The sequence below is a fragment of the Artibeus jamaicensis genome, unplaced genomic scaffold, assembly GCF_021234435.1.
Source record: "Artibeus jamaicensis isolate MK-2021 breed Jamaican fruit bat unplaced genomic scaffold, CSHL_Jam_final contig_2825, whole genome shotgun sequence".
In the NCBI taxonomy this organism is placed as follows: domain Eukaryota; kingdom Metazoa; phylum Chordata; class Mammalia; order Chiroptera; family Phyllostomidae; genus Artibeus; species Artibeus jamaicensis.
This window is the reverse complement of record NW_026521627.1, coordinates 23,149-40,126: the sequence shown is the minus strand read 5'-3', so window position 1 is coordinate 40,126 and position 16,978 is coordinate 23,149. Positions and strand designations below refer to the sequence as shown.

The 16,978-nt window shown below is 45.1% G+C and overlaps 1 protein-coding gene across 1 annotated transcript; it reads right to left on the bottom strand.

Annotated features, from left to right (window-relative positions):
* Positions 1 to 1,232: 1,232 nt before the first annotated feature.
* LOC119062087 (DLA class II histocompatibility antigen, DR-1 beta chain-like) lies at positions 1,233 to 16,650 on the bottom strand. Its single transcript, XM_053662790.1, has 6 exons — positions 16,472 to 16,650; positions 4,995 to 5,264; positions 3,195 to 3,476; positions 2,368 to 2,478; positions 1,882 to 1,905; positions 1,233 to 1,600 (listed from the first exon to the last, which is right to left on the bottom strand). Exons 1-6 carry the CDS (start codon positions 16,569 to 16,571, stop codon positions 1,587 to 1,589), a joined length of 801 nt encoding a protein of 266 aa, XP_053518765.1. The 5' UTR covers positions 16,572 to 16,650; the 3' UTR covers positions 1,233 to 1,586.
* Positions 16,651 to 16,978: the final 328 nt, after the last annotated feature.

The window sequence follows — 16,978 nt, the reverse complement described above, 5'->3', positions numbered from 1 at the left end:
ACAGCTATAGCTATAGATTCCCATTCTCCTCTATTTCATTAAAAACATATGCTGTGTACTATGCAAACACTCTTGTTCCTTGCTCCAAACATATTCTGGAAATTATTCCTTTGCAGACTATTCTCATTTTTCCTTCCAGTGCAGAGTATTTCATTGTTTGGATATACATCAGTGGATTCATACATCCCCACTTGCTTTCCAGCATTGTCTGATTTGTGCTAAGCTAAGATCCACACAGGCGTTTCCTGTGACAGACACTGAGTTGGTCACACAACCTGGAGGGCCTCAGAAATGTACTTTACACTAGATTGTGCTTTGTCCTGAAGCCTCTAAGACCTAATTATGGGCAAGGGTGCACAGCAAGGCAAAGAGTCAGCACAGCACTGATTTTTATCTTGAGAGACATAAAAAGACTGAAGTACTGAAGCTCACCATTAGTCTAATAAACAGGGACTTCAGGAAGTACCCAGGTTTGCCCAGGTGTGGTTCCAAGGGTTGGGCATCGGCTGGCAAACTGAAGGTCACCAGCTTGATTCCCAGCCAGGGTACATGCCAGGCAGTTGATCAATGTTTCTCTCCCTCTTTTTCCCTCCCTTCCTCTCTAAAATAAATAAATAAATAAGTAAAATCTTCTTTAAAGGAGTACCCACGTTTGTCCTGGCCATGTAGCTCAGTTGGCTGGAGTGTCGCCCCGATATGCCACGGTTGCCAGTTTGATCCCTGGTCAGGGCACATACAAGAAGCAACCAAGGAATACATAAATAAGTGGAACAACAAATTTGTCTCTGTCTCTCTCTTTCAATCCAATAACTTAAAATTTTTTTTTAACAAATAGCCACATTTAGATTCTTTTAAAAATCAGAGAAAAAGAGACCAAAGAATATGATTAGAAAAAATTTAAAGCCATTACATCCTTATAACTGACATGCATTTCTTATACTTATTGTCCCTTTTCTGTGCCCCATGCTGCAAAGGGACTTATGTGTTTGTCTTTGAGAGACAAAGATGTAGGGGACCACCATGTATTGTAGGCTTTCTCCTGGATCAGGAAAACATGCCTAATCACAGAATGCAGAAAACGCTTTAAAAAGCATGGATGGGAGCAAGGAAATCTTCCAGATCCCCATGTAACCAAAGTTCAGGACTATAAATGAAAATTATTATTGGATTATGATGAAATCCTTTCTTTTTCTTTTCTTTCTACTTTTTGCCTCGAAGCCACATGAAGCAGATGATTTTCACTCCATGTTTAATTGGGGAAAATTTTATAAAGAAATGTGGGCAGAGGGTGAATTCAGGTGCACAGGAGACCGTAAGGGTTGAATACAGAGGGACCAGGGAAGGAAGGAAGGTAAGTGAGGCACTGCAGTTGGTCGATACCGGGACTTCCAGGTCAGGGGCGGGGGCTGAGGAAGCCAGCAAGGAGGACATGATCTGCAGGGTCACTGAACCAGGACCAAAGCAGGTCCTGAGGGAGCACCCTCTTTGTGGAGTAAGACTCAAGCAGGAAAGCTTTCCACACTGCAAAGAAGTGGGGACAGAAGGTTCTTTCTTCCTCCAGTGTCACCTGTGTCACCACCTTCACTTCAGCTCAGGAGTCCTGCAGACAGAGGAGAGTGCTGTTCCCAGGCCGCCAACAAGCAACCTCTCCCCTCCCTCTACGGCCTCCTGTTACAGCTCTGAAGTAAGAAGAAGAAAAGTTCCCAGGTCACCCTGAGCCAAAGCTGCTTTGGAGCAGGCCTTTTATTAAGTGGTGAGAAGTTTAGTGTAAACTGCCTGACCAGAGGTGAGATCCAAAGTCTTTCCCATTATTTCTGTCACCTCTACATTCTGTTCTAGGGAAACTGAATATGTCTCTAAAATACAGTTAAAGAGCATTACCTGTTGGCTGAAGTCCAGAGTGTCCTGGGAAAGAGAAGGAAGATATAGGCTTAAAAGACATGAAGGTAAATCTGTCCCCAAACACAATGCCACCAGCCCAGACCACCTGAAATTTCTCTAACATCACAACCGACTAGAGTAGGGAGGCGAGCAGAAACTGAGAGCAGTGACCCACAAAGCTTCTGTCACACAAACCCAGTGTAATTTTATTAACCACAGTGTCTATTCCTGCATTTATTCCAGGATCTTGATCCAAATGCTCAGGCTTTTAACCCTTTTCTTATCTCCACAGGCCATAATTCCTTGTTTCAACCATAACTAATCATGTACTATTTATTTCTGGGTTCCCAGGAAATTTGATATTAACCAGAGAAAGAAAGGCTTTTTATACAAGGCCACTGATATACAGAGAACTAACTTGAACAAAGCCGTATTTCCTCCCCCGTACTGTCTGTGGGGACCTTCAGCTGCCCACAGGTTCCTTACCTTTCTGATTCCTGAAGTAGACGAACAGCCCCGCCCCAAGGAAGAGAAGACCCAGAACGAAGCCCCCGACTCCACTTAGCATCTTGCTCTGTGCAGCTTCAGACTGTGCCTCTATGAGAAGAAGCTGGTTTTAGTGATTTTTTATCCCAACCCCAACTTCTTTGATTGAGACTCTAGGACTGAGAGCTTTGAGGGTGGGAAGAAGCCTTCCCTAGAAGAACCAGAAAAACTGGCCACTTCTGGAAAGAGACTTAAAATCACACTGAGGAGACACAAGGTTCAGGCACTGAAATCACTGAAACATTATGGCCCCAACATAAGGCTACTGTTTCAGTATTTCATGGATAAGGAGCCTGGGGCTCAGTAAGGTGAAATCCTTGTCCAGGGTGACAGAGCTAATGGATGGCAGAGCAGAGACTGGACACTCCTCATGTCAGGAAGGTCCCTATACTGGCTGTAGAGGAAGTGGCTTTGCTCAGATCTCATTGGAGAACTCGGAGCGATAGTGCAGAAGTACCAGCCCAGCCTGAGGCAGGGGTCTGGTGCTCAGGGCCAAGGAGGAACATGACCTGTGACATTGTGGAAAAGTTCATAAAAGGGACAACTGCACTTCTGACTGCCAGGAACAATGGCCTCCCCAAGGACTCTAAGTATTTATAGAAACTGTCACAGGGCCATCCCACCCCCTACACTCACGTGACCTGTGCGGAAGGAGAGAATATGAGCAAATGAGAACATGGTGTGGGAAGGGGAGAACCCTGACACTCAGGGATGAGCAAAGCCCCCCATGGTGAGTGAGGCCCGAGTGGGGACAGAACACTTCTCACTCCACTCCACAGTGACAGGGTCCATCAGGCTCGGGTGCTGCACTTGGCAGGTGTAGACCTCCCCACTCTGGGGAACGGTTTCCAGCATCACCAGGATCTGGAAGGTCCAGTCTCCATTCCGGATCAGGCCCGTGGAGACGACCCCCGCCTCCTCTTCCTGGCCATTCCGCAGCCACCGGACTTCAATGTGGCCAGGATAGAAACCACTCACGGAGCAGACCAGGAGGTTGTGGTGCTGCAGGCGCTGCGTCTTTGCAGGGTACACGGTCACTGTAGGCTCAGCTAGGAGAGAAGGGTGGGGGGCCATGAGGGACACAGATGTGGCTCCTGGGCTGGCTGCCTTTCGGCCTCCAGTCTCTAGTCGCAGGCAGGCCTCCCTCAGAGCTGTGGCCTTGCAGGAGGTAGTGCCATGAGCCTCAATCTATCCCTGCAGCACAGTCCCACCAGATCTGAGAGAAGTGGAGGACATTTGTGAAATTTTTTCATATCTTGAAACAGTTATTCATTGTTGAAGTGTTTACAAATCTTTGCAAGGTACATAGTGCATTAATTAAAAATGTGATTTCTGGAGCAAGGCTGTCTGAGTTCAAATCCAGAAATTCCTCTCCTTTTCAAAAGAAGTATATCTATGATTGGAATTCCTATAATTTTATAATTGTCTTTCTTCTTAAGCTGACATTTGAGGTCAGTGCAGGGTCTGGGACTCATTAATACCTGTGCTTCCTTCGTAAGACCAAGCTCAATAAATACAATGGAGAAGGGGGAGGTGGGAGGAAGTGGGGGAGGAGGAGGAGAAACCTGGGGAGAAACATTTTACAACCACACAAACTGGTAGATTTAAGATTGATAGTAAATCATCGCTAACAACTTTGCAGTCCATTTCATTACATTAAAGATGTTTAAATTTTTAACATGGAAAGTATTAAAGCAGAGACAAAGCACAAACCAGGAACTGGAGAAAGTGCTGAATCAAATATTAGCAAAGTATTGACCTTACTGCATGGAGAACCCATAAAATCACTGAGAAAAATGCCAGGTCCCCAGAGATGACAGGCAAGGGGCAATTATTAGAGCAGGAATAACAACTAACCAATAAATGTGTAAAAAATGTTCAAGGATCTTAGAAATCAAAGTACAAATTAAAAATAAAAAGTATAAAATGTCAACTGAGTATTTGGTAATATTTTAAAAATTCAGAATGAGGTAAACTGTCAGAACTATATAAAGATAATATGTAAGTACTTAAATATGATGCTATTAGCATTATAAAAATAGTAACATCCATATGTTAGGTAACAAATTGTAACTTAAAAATCTGATTTTATAATCATTTCAACTATGTAAAGATATGTACACTAATCCAAAAAAAGCAAGAAAGACCTAAAAGAAGCCTCAGAGGCCCCCGCCCCCATCTTCCGTCCCAGCGAAACGCTCGGGCAGCAAACACACGACCGGACCCAGGGGTTCGGGGCAGGGACCGGTTTGGCCGAGACAGACGGCGACGCCCCTCCCCCACCCCGACCTTTCACCCCTGACCTCTGCTCCCCGAACCTGCACCCCAACCGGACCGCACCCCCGCGTCCGTCCCACCGGCCGCCGCCTCCACCCTGCGACCCCGACCGCGGCCCCCGCGAGGGCCTCACACGCGCGCTCGGTCCCAGCCCTACAAACACTCACGCGGGTACACGCGCACACACGTACGTACACACACGCTCACGCACGTACGTACACACGCACACGTACACACTTATACACGCACACACCTGCACACGTACACCCCCCCGCCCCCGCCGCGCTCACTTTGCCGCTGCACCAGGAATCCATCCAACACCCCGTAGTTGTGTCTGCACCCCGTGTCCAGCTGGGCCCGCGCCTGCTCCAGGAGGTCCTTGTCCCGGTTCCACTTCTCGACGCTCCGCCGCGCCAGCTCGGTCACCGCGCGGAACTGCCCCACGTCGCTGTCGTAGCGCGCGAACTCCTCCCCGTTGTAGAAGAATCTCCCCAGGAGCCGCACCCGCTGCGTCCCGTTGGTGAAATGACACTCGTACTTAGGCTGGTACAGGAAAACTTCTGCGGGGACAGGGACGACCGGTCACTCGGGTCAGAGACGGACGGCGACGCCGCCCCCTGCGGGCACCCGGCCGGTGGGGACACGAGGCCCCCCCGCGCCCCGACTGCCGCTGCGGGGCCGCCCCTCGTCTGGGCCGGAGCGGGGCGGGGGCGACCCCCGGGCCTCAGCCGCGGGACCCGCTCGGCGTCCCCGCCTCCCCTCTCCCCGCGGGGCCGCGCGGGGCCGGGTCCTCGCTCGGTGGGACCGGCGCCGGGCCGCTGTTCCCCGGAGGATCCGGAAGGAAACGGGCCTCCGCCCGCCGCTCCGGAGCTTCACGGTCGGGCCCCAACCGCCGAGAATTCACGCAGGAGCGAGAAGCGTCCGGAGAAGCGTCCAGTTCCAGAACCGAGAAAAACCACGGATCTAAGTGACACTGGGGTGACGGGAAGTGGCCTCCGAGCGACACCGAAGATGGGACGAGGAGGTTGAGTCGGTGTGAGCGCGGAGGTTTGGGGAAGGGGAGGCACTTTCCAGGGAAAGAACAGCACGTGCGGGAGCCGCACCGAACCCGCGAACCTCCGCCAGCGACCCGGGGAGAGCGGTCCCTGCGGCCCGGACACGACAGGGAGGCGGGGACCTGGGACTGCGGGTCAGTGAGGGTGGCACCTTCCACCGAATGTGACGGAAACCACTGAGGAGTTTCAGGGAGAAATAAGCACAGACCCAGTAGGGCCGCATCTCTTCTGCGTGTCCCAACCTAGAAAGCTCAGAAAACCAGAAGAATAAACCGGTGGTTAAAAGTGAGAGGAATAAATGGAAGCTTCTAATCTCATCAATAGTGTGGAAAGTAGAATTACTGCAGAAATTTGAGACACTGTACTGAAAATATTGATGACTTAAAATATTTGCAACTTTTATCAATGTTAAAAGTTAATTAGAGATGCAATGACCAAGAACTCGTGAAAATTTTAAAAACATTGCATGAGGTAAAAAGTAAAAATGAAGATTTTTAACTTCAATTGATGAATGGATTCAACAAGAAAGCAGTGAATTTATACAACTCTCCTCTGTAAGGAACTAAAATAAACTATCAAGAACTGAGTTGGAAGATGAGTGTGTGTATAAAGTGCGAGTCTAGAATTTTTACAAACACTCAGTGTAAAGCAGTGGTGTTCTCAACCTCAACACTATTGACATTTTGGACCAGATAATTCTTTGTGGTTGGAGGTGGGTGGGCTGTTCTGTACACAGTAGGTTGTACACAGCATCCCTGGCCTCTCTACCCACTCATCATCAGAAGAAACCCCTGGGTGACAATGAAACATGGCTCCAGATGTTGCCAGATGTTCCAGGGGTGGGAAGGGGAGGGAGGGATGGTGAACCTTCACAGGGTGAGCTCCACTGGTGTGAACCATCTGAAAAGCCTGTGGTGAAAAAGCCACTGTTAATTATGGAGCAGCTGAGAATTACACAGAAAGTTCTATCAATATTATATCTGTTGAAAATCTTGGTCCTATATGAAATCTGTATTTTTTAGCAGTCTGGTCCCAGTACAGAGTACTTTCTTTAGCAAAATTAATTTGTTCAGGACCTGTTTACCTATTTCTTTGCCTTGTTACCTAATCACCAAGGCATATAATTTATCCTTCACATCATCTTCTTTCTTAATTTATCTGCCGCTGGTCCACTACTTACCTACAGTAGAAAACTACAGCTGCAGCCATTTGATTCCTGTTCAATGTCCTAACTAATTCATTTTCTGTCTGCTGCTCTCAATAATACCAGAGGGCACCAAATTACCAGCCATGGCCAGATGTGGAACTCTTCCTTTTTACATTCATTTCTCTTCAGTAGAAGAGAAACTAGGATGACATTCTCATAGAGACAGTTTACAAAAATGAGCAGGTCCCCAGTAGAGACCTTCATTCACTTAAGAATGAGGGCAGAGAGGAGGGCACTCTGGTAGGACCAAGTCTATTCACAATTTCTCTAGTGCCTTCTTGACACATGAAAAAGTTGAAAAATAAAAATGTGTGAAGTTGCTGTTCACTGTAGCCTGTGTGGTTAGCACTGTTGGTTGATGTTCACTGCCCAACTTAAGGTTTCCAAATATAACAAATAAAAATATAGGGTGCCCTGTTGGGGACCGACCTGCCTGGTTCCAGGAATTGTAAACCATCTCCCATGTCTAAGGCTCTGAGGACCTCCGGAATGCGAGCCACTGAGGAGATAAGGCTTGTCTCTGGCAGCAGATGCTGCCCTTGCTTCATCTCCCTGCCCCCAAAGTATGGTCTGACGGTCAGAGACAGGTGAGACCCCTCAGAGGAGGGGCAGCCTAGGCCAGGCACAATCACTTGGGAGGCCATCCTGGAAGGACTCAGGGAGCTGCGACAAAGAGGGAGTGATGGACCCTCACCCCCCAGGCTTTGATGAAGCCCGAGTCCCCATGTCCTCTGGGAGAAGCGCTTCCTGGCTCTAATCCACTTAAGCCTAAAAACCTATGATGGGGAAGGCTTGCAAGCCTTGTGTTGGGAATGGCAGGCTCCCTGGGTAATTAGGCCTGAGAAGGAATATGTGAAACCCTGTGAGACCTGCTTCGTTTAAGAATGCTTTTAGTTAGATGATAAGGGCCCAAGCAGAAGAGTTTATGTTCCCAAAGTTCTGTAGCCTTTTAGCTGACAGGCCCTGATTTAGAAGAAGCCCTAATGGTTCTTTGTATACTATCTACTGTTTACTGCCTGACAATGATTAATAAACTGTACCTGAACTCCTGTGCAAAAATCCCAATAAAAGCCTGACTAGGCAAGGGTCAGGGCACTCTCTCTCCCCTGGTAAGAGAGTTGCCTGGCAGCTCCAAGCCACTCTCCCCTTGATGGTGGTGAGGCCATTCTGAGACTCTTCCCCCTTGAGGGAGTAGCCATGCTGTCCCTTTTCCTCCACAGGACTTGGTAGTCCATGTGATTTTGTCTCATGTCTCATCCATGACACTGTGGGCACTGCTGGTCAGTGCATGCATCAGTGCCCAGTTAAATTTGGATTTCAGGTAAATAATTCTTGGTTCTCTGAAATTCAGATTTAATTGGGCATCTAGTATTTTACTTGCCAACCCTAGCCCAACTTGCTAATAAAATCTCAGAAAAAGGAGTGTATTTAATACTTCTTTGTATCCTTCCTCACATACCCACAATAGTCTGCACATAGTGTGAGCCCATATGAAATTTTTAACATTATAAATGCAAAATGAATGTGAATTTCTCCTTTTCATTGGAACCAGCAGCCCTTGCATCTGCCTACTCCCCACCCTCAGACACACACTGGCACATGTGAACATCAGAAATTTCATCAGTAACTCAGACTCAGCCAAGCCACTGTTCACTAATGGTGGTTAGAAGCCCCAAACTTGATTTTCTAATTAGAAAATCTAATTTTGAATATTAGCGCTTCCACTTGGGTCAGATTTTAATATCCATGTGCCTCTTTTTCCTTATCTCTAAAATAGATGTAGTGATAGTATACTCCTCACAGGATATGTTAAGTGTGAAATTAAATAGTGCTGATCACATAATAAGTAATCAATAAATACATTGTTATTTTAATTCTTACAACTCCTATGAAGGCAAGCTCTCAAGCTCTCTATTTTTTTAACTTCTTAAAGCAAATAATTTCTTCATAATTTGGCAGTTGTTTTTAATTAATTTTATCACTGTCACTTTGAACACATGAGGACAGAAGTTCAGTTTGTGTGTAATAATGGGACATATACAACACTCATGTGAATGTGCTGACATAGAAGAGAGGGCCTTTCTGGACACCGAGAGTTAGACTGTGTACTCTGGGTTCTACAGCCACCTTGTGGCTCTGGAGAATTTACTTAAACTCTTTGAATTTTAAATTTCATATATTATTACATTTTTAATCGCTCCAGATAAGATAGGATAGTTATAAAAATTACATACTCAAAGTTTTATAGGTCTGGTATATAGTAACTGCAGAATGTTCTGATGCTCATGCTGATAGAGACTAGATTTATTTTGTTGATGCTTCCATCCTCATTATCTATGATGATAACTGGTCTATTCGAGGTCATGAATAATATTGACTGTATAACCAATGGTTTTTTGCTTGACCAGTCACCTCCACATTCAAGACCACTCCAGTGGCTCCTTGCTGCTGAATGAACATCTCTGGTTCTCACGTCCTCCCAGCTTCTTTTCAGGCTCGTTTATTCTTGTGCTTTAGGCCCAGCTAACTCCCTGGTCCCTGAGCACCATCTCTCCCTGAGGTCAGCTGCTCAAAAGAGTCACCTGTAATCCACCCTTCACATCTTCAGCTCCCATTCTCTCTTCAAATGGTCCAATTCAGTTTCCATATTGTACAATTCACCAACTGCACACGTCACATCCACCAAACCCAGTGCCCACTTCTCTATATGTCTCCCTTCCTGACTGCTAGTAGTTCTCACCACACCTGGCCACTCCCTCCTCTGGGAAAATAGGCTTCCCTTCACCTCCATGCATCCCGCTTTCTTGGTTTTCCTCAACACCATTGGCACCCATTTTCAGTTCCCCTTGGCTGACTCACTGGCCATTGGTCCTCTGGGGTCAGCCCTTCCCACCTTCTTGTCTGCCACACACACTCCCTCACTCATCGTGTGGCCTCCTCCACTTTCCTGGACTTTAACACAGCACATGTGTCAATGACACCAGCATATGTACCTATAGCCCTGGCCGGCCCCTGATATCCAAGTTTCTGTATTCAACTGACCCCTTGACAGCTCCATGTAAAGGTCAAAAAATCCTTTCAAACTTGAACAAAATATTTATTCCTAACCACCCAGTTCAAATTATTTTCTTACAGTCTTCCTTATCTCAATAAACAAAACCACTAAATGTGTTCAAATTATTTAAGACAAACTTTTTAGGGATAAGCTTGATTTTTCTACTCCTCCCCCTTTAGATCCATTAAAAAGTCATGCAAATATCTACCCTAAATCTGTTCATCTTGTCTTTACCACCATCGTTGTCACTACCACATACAATGGAGTCCCAAGCATGTCTTCCTTGGAAAACTTGTCCATGCTCCTAAATGACCTCCCTGACTTCACTTGTGAACCCCTACAACCCACTCTCCACATGGTAGCTGGTGTTATTGTTTTTAAAATAAATATAAATGGATTCTCCTTATTCACATGTCTCTTCAAATAACATTCAAATTTCTTACCATGGCCATTAGGACCCAGTATGATGTATCTCCCATCTTCTCCACTCTCTACCTATCTCATCGTCACTCTCCAACTTGCTGGCTGTGTCTGAGCCACTCTACCCTTCTTTCTGTCCCTTAAATGTGGCAAACACGTTCCCACACTTTGGCATTTTCCTGTTCCTCTCCCTGGAACTCTTGTGCCTTAGATCTTCACATGGTGGCTTCTCTCATCATTCAGGTCTAGAAAAAAATGTCACTTTCTCAGGGACAGCTCCCTAACCACTTGAAGTCAGGTGAATTTGATTTTCTCTGTCCCATAACTCTGGTTTATTTATTTTTTATTTTTTATTGTTGTTCAGTTACAGTTGTCCCTATTTCTCCTCCATTACTCTCCCCTGACCTGCCCACACTCCCTCTTACACATTCAATCTTCCCCCTGCATTGTCTTTGTTCATCTGTCCATTACACATGTTCCTTGACTTCACCCTTCTCCTTCTTCCCCCCTTATCCCTCTCCCTCCTCCCCTCTGGTTACTGTCAGTTTGTTCTTTATTTTAATGTCTCTAGTTATAGTTTGCTCACTTGTTTGTTTTGTTGATTAGGTTCCACTTACAGGTGAGATCATATGGTATTTGTCTTTCACCATCTGGCTTATTTCATTTAATATAACACTTCATCCTGAATTTTTTTTCTTAAATGTTATGGGGTTATGTATTGTCTTTCTCCCCTGATGTTAGCTAAGTTCCATGATAATAAGAAACTTTCTATTGTATTCAAAATAGGATTCTCTGAGCCTAGAACAGAACCCAGTATATAATAGTTGCTCTTATAAATATCTGTGGCCTAAGTGAACGAACCCAGTTTCTGGGACTTGATCATTGGGATCCTGGAAAGTGGAGGGGCTCAAGCTCCTACACTCTTTTTTTCAGATGACACATTATATCCCTTCTACATTCTGTGAGAAACTCAAACAGTTTTTATTCTTTTTCTATTGTTAGAAGAAACTTTCAGGACTTCTGCCAAGATGGAGGCATAGGTGGAAACACTGTAACTTCTCGCACAACCAAGTTTAAAAACAACAAAGTTTTAGCAACAAAAATGCAGCCAAACCACAGAAAATTGAACTACACAGAAATCTGACAACAATGAACCATTCAGCCAGACTAGTAAGAGGGGCGAACCCAGCAGTGGAGTGGGGTCAGGCAGGAAAGATCCATTGGACCGACCCAGGCGCCAGACCCAGGCGCTCGACCCAGGAGTGCAGGCAGCTATGGGCAGATCCCAGGTGTGGAGTAGCAGCGGGTGGACTCACTGAGGGCACAAGGCGGCAGGCTGACCACGGTCACACATTTGAGAGCAGATAAACTGGTGAAGGAGCTAGCAGTGAGAAAGACCTTGCAGGGCCCAGCAGCAGGAAGCAGCAGAGACAACCAGTGCCATTGCCCCTCTCTGCCCCCCCCCCCCCACACACATAGCATCACAAACCAGTGACTTGGGTGGCCCTGCCCTGGTGAACACTTAAGGCTCCGCCCCTCATACCTAACAGGTGTGAACAGAGCAAAACATTATGGCTCAAGAAGAACAGCTCAAAGCCCCAGAGCCCATAACTCTAAGCCATGAAGAAATAGCCAAACTCTCAGATGCACAGTTCAAAACACTGATGATCAGGATGATCACAGAACTCATTGATTTTAGTCACAAATTAGAGGAACATATGAAGGCTAAACTAAGTGAAATGAAGGAAAATGCACAGGAAACCAATAGTGATGGAAAGGAAACTGGGACTCAAATCAAAGGAGTGGACCAGAAAGAGGAAAAAAATGACCAAACAGAAAAGAATGAAGAAACAAGAATTCAAAAAAAGGAGGAGAGGCTTAGGAACCTCCAGGACGTCTTTAAATGTTCCAACATCCAAATTACAGGGGTACCAGAAGGGGAAGAGGAACAGCCACGAGTGGAAAATTTATGTGAACAGATAATAAAGGAGAACTTCCCCAATCTGGCAAAGGAAATAGACTTCCAGAAAATCCAGGAAGCTCAGAGTCCCAAAGAAGTTGGACACAAGAAGGAACACACCAAGGCACATCATAATTACATTAGCCAAGATTAAAATGAAGGAGAGAATCCTAGAAGCAGCAAGAGAGAAGGGGACAGTCACCTACAAAGGAGTTCCCATCAGACTGTCATGGGATTTCTCAAAAGAGACCTTACAGGCAAGAAGGGGCTAGAAAGAAGTATTCCAAGTCATGAAATCCAAAGACCTACATCCAAGATTGCTCTACCCAGCAAAGCTTTCATTTAGAATGGAAGGGCAGATAGAGTACTTCTCAGATAAGATTAAATTCAAGGAGTTGATCATCACCAAGCCCTTATTATATGAAATGTTCAAGGGACTTACCTAAGAAAAAGAAGATAAAAAAGATGAACAGTGAAAGGACAGCAAACTCACAGTTATTAACAACCACACCTAAAACAAAAGCAAACTAAAAGGACAGCTAGATCAGGAGCAGAACCATAGAAATGAAGATCACATGGAGGGTTAGCAACAGGGGAGTGGGAGAAGGAGAAGGGGGGAGAAGGTACAGAAAATAAGTAGCATAGACGGTAGGTAGAAATAGATAGGGGGGAGGGCAAGAATAGTATGGGAAATGTAGAAGCTAAAGAACTTATAAGTATGACTCATGGACATGAACTAAAGGGGAGGAATGTGGGGGGAGGGGTGTGCAGGGTGGAGGGGAATGAAGGGGGGGAAATAGAACAACTGTAATGGCATAGTCGATAAAATATATTTAAAAAAGAAGAAGAAACTTTCACCAGTAAGGAAAGAGTGACTTTTTCAAAAAGGAAAAATATCACTATATTTTATCTTGTCTATGGATCCAGACATAGAGACCTTGTCTCTGTTCCAGAGCTGAGGTCTGTGAAAACTTTGAGATCTCAAGAATGGTGATGATATGGGGAAAGAATAGGGAGAGACTGAGCCCTGGCTGGTGTGGCTCAGTGGATTGAGTGCCAGCCAGCAAACCAAAGGGTCACCAGGTCAGTTCCCAGTCAGGGCATATGCCTGGGTTGTGGGCCAGGTCCCCAACTGGGGTTGTGCAAGAGGCAACCACACATGGATGTTTCTCTCCTCTTTCTCCCTGCCTTTCTCTAAAAATAAATAAATAAAATCTTTCAAAAAAGAATAGAGAGGAACCAAACATGGCTATTTAAGGAAAACAGAGGGTATGATGAATGGACCTGTGACATTTGAAGCCAAGACTCCAGGAGGCCAATGATTTACCTTGACTGGATTATTGACTTTCAGTGCTATGGGATGAAAGCAGCCTTCATACTCAATACTCCTGCTCAAGGTGTATAATTTGAACCTATGAAATTGCTAATATTTGATTCTTTAACTCAAGGAACAGAAGTTCATACAATTTATTTCTACTAGTTTAATTCCTACCATAGACTCAGATCAGACAAAGGGAGGTATAGGAGAAACTGACAGTACAGAAAGGTTCAAGACATATTGGTAATGGATACTACCCTGGCCGAGTGCTCAGGAGATGCTTTAAGTTCTTAAAGGCATCAAAGAACACCCCACAGATGCTCCTTATCTCTAGGGTCACTCCAAGCACCAAGAATCTCTGCTTCAGCTCCAGCGAGTTTCCACAGGGGGAATAGAGAGCACTCACCCCAACTTCTGTCAGAGAACCTCCCTTACAGGGACACAGGCCTTATAAACATTGGGGTTCAGGGAGAAAGGAAAGGAGAGAGTGGGGGAGGCCTCTCACATATTAGGGAGAGGCACTCACATCACATATTCTGTTGAGGATCTAAGACCCTTCTAATTTGTTTTGACTCTCCATAAAGTTTCAGAGAAACTTTTTCTCTTCTTCAGATAACTCAATATAACAAATGGTAGTGAATATGGAATTCCGGCCAAGATGGAGGCACAGGTAGAGACCCTCTACTTCCTCCAAAAGGAGGAATAACCAAAAGGAGGATAGCAACCAATCTGAAATTAATAAACAGCCAAAAATGCCAGAAAATCAAACTGCATGGAACTCTGACAACAAAGGAATTAAAGAAAAAATCAACCAGAACAACCAGACCAATAAGGCAGTGGACTATGCAGGCCAGCTCAGAAAAACTGTGGCAACTTGGCAGACTTTGGGGGTGGAACTGGCTGTGGAGCTTGGTGGGCTGCTTGAGAGGGGCTGACTTAAGGGGACTCAGAGGTGGGTGTGGGGTACAGCAGTTGTGGAGGTAGGAGAAGCTCCCAGTCTTACATGAGAGTCTGTTGAAAAATGTACTAGAGAAAGCAGGCGGGCTGCACTGTTCCCTCCATGGGTCCTCCCCCACAGGCAGCGCCACAGTGCAGCAAAGTGGTTTTCCCTGCCTGGGTGAATACCTAAGGCCCCACTCTCTTACAACTTACCAGGTGCACCAAGACAAAGAAACATGGTCCAAATGAAAGAACAGAGTAAAGCCTCGGAAAGAGAGCTAATTGAGAAGGAGACTGCCAACCTAGCTGATGAAGAATTTAAAGCTCTGGTAATCAAAATGCTCACAGATCTGACTGAGCTTGGTTAAAAAATGAAGGAAGAAATGAAGACTACTCAAAGTGAAATAAAGTAGAATGTTCAGGAAACCAACAGGGACAGGAAGGCAACCAGGACTCAAAGCAACAAATAAACATTCATCCAGAACAAAATAAAAAAAACAAGAATTCTAAAAAGTGAAGAGACTCTTACAAACCTCTGGGACAACATGAAACATTCCAATATCTGAATTATAGGGGTGCCAGAAAGTGAAGAGGAAGGCCAAAAAAATTAAAACTTATTTGGAAATATAATGAAGGAAAACTTCCCTAATCTGGTGAAGGAAATAGACTTCCAGGAAATCCAGGAAGCCCAGAGAGTCCCAAAGAAGTTGGATCTAAAGAGTAATATGTCAAGGCACATCATCATTAAATTACCCAAGATTAAAGATAAAGAGAGAATTCTAAAAGAAGCAAGAGGAAAGGAGACAGTTACCTACAAAGGAGTACCCATTAGACTATCAGCTGATATCTTAAAAGAAATCTTGCAGGCAAGAAGGAACTGGAAACAAGTATTCGAAGTCATGAAAGGCAAGGACCTACATCCAAGATTACTCTATCCAGCAAAGCTTTTAGTTAGAATGGAAGGGCAGATAAAGTGCTTCTCAGATAAGGTCAAGTTAAAGAAGTTCATCATCACCAAGCCCTTATTATATGAAATGTTAAAGGGACTTATCTAAGAAAAAGAATATCAAAACTATGAACAGTAAAATGAGAACAAACTCACAACTATCAACAAATGAACCTAAAAGAAAAGAAAACCAATGAAAACAAAAACTAAGCAAATAACCAGAACAGGAACAAAATCAGAGAAATGGACATCACATGGAGGGATTTCAGTGGGAAGGGGGAAGGGAGGAATAGAGGGGGAAAGGTACAGGGAAGAAGAAGCATGGTTAGTACACATAAGGTAGATGAGGAGAGAGAAAAAGTGGTATGAAAAACAGAGGACTCAAAGAACTTATATGTACAACCCATAGACATGAACTAAGATCGGGGGGAAAGCTGGAGGGTTGGTGGGGCAGGGTGGAGGGGAGATAGAGGGGGAAAAATTGGAAAAACTATAATGGCATAATCAATAAAAATATTTAAAAAAACACATGGAATCACTGGATGGGAATTAGTTTGATATCATTATTTTTAAATCCTATCAAGACCCCAAGGGACTGGGACACCAGCCTGGAGAGGCTTTATTGGAGGAGAGTTAAGAAGAAACAACCTGTGTACACGGAGCCCCTTACACAGCTCTGGTAGAGGGCACACACCCAGGCTCTTTTTGTTGTGGAAAGAACTGGAGATCCATATGATAAAGATAGGTGAACACTGAAGAAACTGTCGCAATTTTCTAAGGACATAGTCTAGACACAGTGACAAAGTGAATTTCTTCCTTCTCTCATCCCAGAATTTCTCACCCCCCACACCCAAGATGCGCACTTACGTGGTGTGTCCCTGGCCCAAGCCAGGAGAGGGCTCAGTCCCAACAGTATCACCACCAGAGGTGCCATCCAGGAGCATCCAGGGAAGCACAGACGCACCATGCTGGAGATGGAGAGGACGGAGTGCAGAGAGCAGGCAAGTCTCACTCACTGAGCACTATGACCTTTCTCCACCCACATCTCAAATAATACGAGCCAAGGAACTCATTTCTTTGTTCCTGGATTGGGTAATTTCAGTGTTGAGAACCAATCAGCATGAGAGATGAATGGTGTCATCAAATGCTGGTCAGAGATTCAGTATGAAGGTCTCCTTCTGAAAGTTAAAATTTCCTGCATTAGAAAGATTATTTTAATCTAGAGCTTTAAAGGTTTGATTCAATTGTCTCTAAAACATTTTATTGGGCCCCTATTATGAGCCAATTCTGTGTTGGTCAATGCTGCATGTACAAGTTGGAGCCTTTCAGGAGTATATTTGTTTCTCATACTTGTAGACAGAGCCATTTTGACAA

What these genes read in the sequence shown, in the direction of transcription:
- LOC119062087 (XM_053662790.1), bottom strand. Translation starts at nt 16,571, where the DNA reads ATGGTGCGTCTGTGCTTCCCTGGATGCTCCTGGATGGCACCTCTGGTG. An exon ending in TTGGGCCAGGGACACACCAC is followed by an intron (nt 5,265 to 16,471) that starts GTAAGTGCGCAT and finishes CTGTCCCCGCAG; the next exon opens with AAGTTTTCCTGTACCAGCCT. An exon ending in CCCTGTCACTGTGGAGTGGA is followed by an intron (nt 2,479 to 3,194) that starts GTGAGAAGTGTT and finishes TTCTTCTCATAG; the next exon opens with AGGCACAGTCTGAAGCTGCA.